The sequence below is a fragment of the Lutra lutra genome, chromosome 7 (genome assembly GCF_902655055.1).
Source record: "Lutra lutra chromosome 7, mLutLut1.2, whole genome shotgun sequence".
Lineage (NCBI taxonomy): Eukaryota > Metazoa > Chordata > Mammalia > Carnivora > Mustelidae > Lutra > Lutra lutra.
Window position 1 is genome coordinate 147558525 of NC_062284.1, and position 6000 is coordinate 147564524.

At 42.0% G+C, this 6000-nt stretch overlaps 1 gene segment (V, D, J or C); it reads right to left on the reverse strand.

Moving 5' to 3' along the window:
- The window catches only part of LOC125104550 (immunoglobulin heavy variable 7-4-1-like), a 175192-nt gene extending 169192 nt beyond the window's left edge, over positions 1–6000 (reverse strand). The window contains 1 exon segment of the V gene segment in view: positions 5899–6000. Coding sequence covers positions 5899–5965 — 67 coding nt within the window.

The following is a 6000-nucleotide window of genomic DNA, read 5'->3' on the forward strand; positions in this document are numbered from 1 at the left end:
GAGGGTTGTTGGCGGAAGGGGTTTGGGAGGGGGGGTGGGGTTATGGACATTGGGGAGGGTTTGTGCTATGGTGAGCGCTGTGAAGTGTGTAAACCTGGTGATTCACAGACCTGTACCCCTTGGGATAAAAATATATTATATGTTTATAAAAAAAAAAAGTAAGTAAGTAAGGAGTGCTCACTTTGGCAGCACACATACTAAAATTGGAAGTAAGTAAGGAGGTGCTAGTGTGTGAAGAGGTGACCAAGCCTTTATTCAACACCAACTATATGCCAAATGTGTAGAATTTTTTTAATAAAAGTTATCCTAATGTTTGTGTATTTGGATAGCATTTTACTAAAAAAAAAAAAAGGTTATTATGGAATTTGTTGTACTGAACATCTCATTGTGATGGTAAATAGGTTAATAAATTATTTTAAAAAATTGAAAATAATGAGAATAGTGGGAATGAATTAAAATTAAAAGTTGTATCTATGAAGTAGTGGTGGTTGTTCTCTTGGTTTTATTTTGTTGTTGTTGTTCTTTTCACTGGCTTTTTGTGGGAGGGTCCTGCTGTGTGGTTTTTTAGGCAGTCTTGCTACAGTTTAGTCCTCCTGCCCCTCTCAAGGGGCTGGGCTCTGAGGAAACTGTTTTTTCAGGCTTTTGTTCTCTGTTTTTTTTTTTTTTTCCCTCCCTTTGTGGCTTTTGGCATTTCTTTGGAGGTCTAGAGGAAAACAAACTGCACCCGGACCTCCGTCTCAGAGAGAAGCCTCAGTCCTTTCCTCTCTGGGTGTTCCAGAGCATATAAGTTCCACCCCTTGCTGCTGGCAGAACACATATTCAGTCACATTCTCAGTGGTCAGAAGAACTCCCGCTTTTACCCAAAACCATGAGAAATACTAGTCCTGAGAGCTGGCTTCCTGTGGTTGCCTCTGCCATGGCTGTCTGTGCAGGTCCAGACCTCCAGAGAGGTCCCAACTAGAGATAGCACACTGAGATTTTCCTGCTGGTCCAGGCTTGGAGTGTTCAGACTCTCCTGGTCCTAGAGAACACTGGCTAGGATCTCTCTCAGGGGAGGGTGTAGAGAGTGACTCAGACCCCATTTGCACACTGTGCATGCAGAGTACAAAATTCTGTGGTTCTAGAGAGCTCCAGCTGGCATCCACACCAGACTCTCTCACGTGAGCTGCCATGCAGATGCTCTCACGCATGTTGGCAGCTTAGAGACAAAGGCCTGGTTCTTTGCTGCACTCTCTCTGGCTCAGCACCAGGGGTAGTGGTCCTGGGTTCGTGGGCTTCAGCCCCTGTCCCTAACCACCTGATTCAATCAATTTCCCTTTAAGATCTTTTGCTCTTTTTGAGTGCTTTCAACCAGACTCCAAGTTAATGCTGGTCCCCAATCACAGGGCACTCTCATATTGGGGTATGACTTTCCAATGGGTCACTTCTGGTGGCTCCCTCCCCCTCTTATTTATCTTCCAATAGCAGCCTGATGTTCCCACTCCACTTTACTTGTCCACTGGCCTCTTCTGCCCCCATAGAGATCCAGAAGCGTATAATTCTAATCTTAGGCTGATTTCATGGATGATCAGAGTTCTTTGGTAGGTAATCAGCTCACTTTAGGGGACAGGTTGGAATAGTATCTCCTACTTCTCCGCCATCCTGTCTCCTGAGAAAAGGTGTTTATCAGGTGTGAGAGTAATTATTCAAATATTCCAGAGAATAGGAAGTGTCCTGAAAGTGGACCGCGAGGTAGCTCGCACACTGGGAGAGAGCACAGAGGAAGTGGTCTTGCCTGCCTCATGGAGCAACCTCCTCCCCAGGCTGACTGGTATCTGGAGGAGCATGCTCTCTTGCTAGGGCTAGGGAAGCAACCTGGGAAGAAGACAATGAAAGCAAATTTAGCCTAACCTATTCACTAGAAGGGGAACAATTAAGATCAGAGCAGAGGGGCGCCTGGGTGGCTCAGTGGGTTAAAGCCTCTGCCTTCGGCTCAGGTCATGATCTCAGGGTCCTGGGATCAAGCCCCGCATCGGGCTCTCTGCTCAGTGGAGAGCCTGCTTCCTCCTCTCTCTCTCTCTCTCTCTGCCTGCCTCTCTGCCTACATGTGATCTCTGTCTGTCAAATAAATAAATAAAATCTTTAAAAAAAAAGATCAGAGCAGAGATCAATGAATTAGAAACCAGAAATACAGTAGAACACATCAATGAAACTAGAAGCTGGTTCTTTGAAAGAATTAGTAAGATCAATAAGCCACAGGCCAGAATTATCCAAAAGTAAAGAGAAAGGACCTAAATTATTAAATTATTATATTATTAAATTGTTAAGTTATGTAAATTAAATTAGTAAATTATTAAATTACAAATGAAAGTGGAGATAACATGACTAACACCAAGGAGATAGAAACAATCATCAGAATTATTATCAACAGCTATATGTCAATAAGTTAAGCAACCTAGAAGAAATGGATGCATTCCTAGAAACCTATAAACTTCCAAAACTGAAACAGGAAGATATTGACAACCTGAATAGACCAATAACCAGTAACGCGATTGAATATGGATGCCAAAAGTGTCACGTAGATCGTAGATAATTGCATAATAGTACTTTGAAAGGATTATCCATCACGACCAAGTGGATTTTCCCCGGGCTGACAGGTTCATTCAATATTTGCAAACCAGTCAGTGTGATAGAACAAATTAATAAGAGAAGAGAAGAATAACATGGTCCTCTCAATTGATGCAGAAATAGCATTCGGTAAAATACAACATCTTTTCCTGATTAAAACTCTTCAGAGTGTGGGATAGAAGAAACATTCCTTGATTTCCTAAATTCCATCTGTGAAAAACCCACAGCAAATATCATTCCTTTAAGATCAGGAACATGACAAGGTTACCCCCTTTAGCCACTATTGTTCAGCATAGTGCTAGAAGTTCTAGCAACAGCAATTAGAAAACAAAAAGAAATAAAGGGTATTCAGATGGGCAAAGAAGGAGTCAAACTCTCTCTCTTCAAGATGGCATGATTCTTTATATGGAAGACCTAAAAGACTCCACCCCCAAACAACTAGAACTCACACAGCAATTCGTAACATGGCAGGATACAAAACCTATGCACAGAAATCAGTTGCTTTTATATACACTAACAATGAACCTGTGGAAAGAGAAAATAGAGAATTGACTCCATTTACAATAGCACAAAAATATTAAGATACCTTGGAATACACCTAACCAAAGAGGTAAAGTATCTATACTCCAGAAACTACAGAACACTTATGAAAGAAATGGAAAAAGACTCAAAAAGATGGAAAACATTTCATGTTCATGGTTTGGAAGAATAAATATTGCTAATATTTCTATGTTGCCAAGAACAACCTATACTTTCAATTCCATCCTGATCAAGTGGTGGAACAAACAATCCTAAAATTTGCACAGAACCAGAAAAGATCCTGAATCAACAAGGAAATGTTGAAAAAGGATAACAAAGCTGGGGACATCATATTGCCTGACTTCAAGCTATATTACAGAGTAGTGATCACCAAGACAGCAACCTGAGGGTTTTGAAGGGGAGGTGGTGGGAGGTTGGGTGAGCATGGTAGTGGATATTATGGGCGGCAGGTAATGCATGGAACACTGGGTGTGGTACATAAACAGTGAATTCTGGTACACTGAAAAGAAACTAAAAAAAAAAAAAAAGCAGTCTGGTACTGGTACAAAAACAGACACTTAGACCAATGGAACAGAGTAGACAGTCCAGACATGGACCCTCAACTCTATGATCAAGTAATTGACAAAGCAGGGAAAAATATCTAATGGAAAAAAACAGTCTCTTCAATAAGTGGTGCTGGGGAAATTGCCTATATACAGAAGAATGAAACTCGACCATTCACTTACACCATACACAAATATAAACTCAAGATGGATGAAAGACCTCAATGTGAGACAGGAATTATCCAAATCCTAGAGGAGAACATAGACAGTAACCACTCCGACATTGGCCAAGCTAATTCTTTCAAGACATGTCTCCAAAGGCAAAGGTGATGAAAGCAAAAATGATGTTTTGTGACTTCATCAAGATGAAAAGCTTCTGCACAGCAAAGGAAACAGTCAACAAAACAAAGAGACAATGCAAATGATACTACAAATACTACAAAGGGCTAAGATCCAGGATGTAGAAAGAACTCAAACTCAACACTCAAAAAACAGATAATCACATCAATAAATGGGCAGAAGACATGAACAGACACTTCTCCAAAGGACACATATGAATAACCAAGAGGCCCATGAAAAAGTGTTCATCATCATTAGCCTTCAGGTAAATTCAAATCAAAATAGGAAGGGGAGATGAATAATGAGAGACTATGGACTATGGACTCTGAAAAAACAATCTGAGGATTTTGAAGGGGTGGGGGGTGGGAGGTTGGGGGAGACAGGTGGTGGGCATTAAGGAGGGCAGGTATGGCATGGAGCACTGGGTGTGGTGCAGAGAGAATGAATTCTGTTATGCTGAAAAGAAATTAATAAAAAAATAAAATACATACCAGTAACAACAACAAAAAAACCCACATTGAGATACCACCTTACGCCAGATAGAATGGCACAAGTGACAATGCATAAACAATGAATCTTGGAAAACTGAAAAAAAGAAATAAAATTTAAAAAAAAGAGAGAAGGCAGGAAACAAAAAATGTTGGAGAAGTTCTGGAGAGAGGAGAACCCTCTTACACTGTTGGTGGGAATCCAAGTTGATACAGCCACATTGGAAAAAAGTTGGAGTTCCTAAAAAAAATGAAAACAGAACTATCATATGACCCAGCAATTGCACTACTGGGTATTTACCCCAAAGATACAAATTAGTGTAAAGAAGGGCCACAGGAGCCCCAGTGTTCATAGCAGCAATGTCCACAATTGCCAAACTGTGGAAACAGTTGAAATGCCCTTCAACAGAGGAATGGATAAGGAAGATGCAGTTCATATCTACAACAGAATATTACTCATCCATCACAAAGGATGAATACCCAACTTTTGTATCAGCATGGATGGGACTGGAGGCAATTATACTGAGTGAAATAAGTTAAGCAGAGAAAGACCATTATCATAGGTTTCCCTTATTTGTGGAAGATAAGGAGTCATGGAGGTCATTAGGAGAAGTAAGGGAAAAATGAAGGTGTGGGAATCAGAGGGTGAAATGAACCACAATAGACTATGGACACTGAGAAATAAAGTGAAGGTTTTAGAGAGGAGGATGGTGGAGGTTGGGTTATCCTGGGATGGGTATTAAGGAGGCACATGTTGCATGGAGCCCCGGGTGTTATATGTAAACAATGAGTCTTGGAATACTACATCAAACACTAATGATGTGCTGCATGGTGACTAAAATAACATAACAATAAAAAATAAAAACTAAGTGCATGGCCCTCAGTTATAGAGTGTCTTTAGATTTGTGGTCCCTGTCACCCCCTCAGCCCAGCACAGATGAGCCTTCCACAGGTTTCTGACAGAGGCAGGATGTGGGTTTTCACATCGTGTCTCTTGCACAGTAATACACGGCCGTGTCCTCAGAGTTCAGGCTGCTGATCTGTAGATAGGCTGTGCTGACAGAGGTGTCCGTGGAGAAAACAAACCGACCAGAGAAGCCCTGGGCATATGTTGGATTCCCAGTGTTCGTGTTGATATATCCCATGTACTACAGGCTCTTTCCTGGTGCCTGTCGCACCCACCTCATTGCATAGCTGGTGAAGGTGTACCCAGATGCCTTGCAGGAGACCTTCACGGATTCCCCAGGCTTCCTCACCTCAGCCTCAGACTGTACCAGCTGCACCTGGGAGTGGACACCTGTGGAGAGGGCATAGGAGGGGATGAAGTCATGCTGACTGGCCCTGTCCCCCTCCTCTGCCAAAGGACTGGAGAAATCACCTACCTGTAGCCAATACCACCAGGAAGAGGATTCTCCAGCTCCAGTCCATGGTGAGGTGCTGTGCTCTCATGGTATCTACAAAGGATTGTGTGCAGCTGTTGGGTG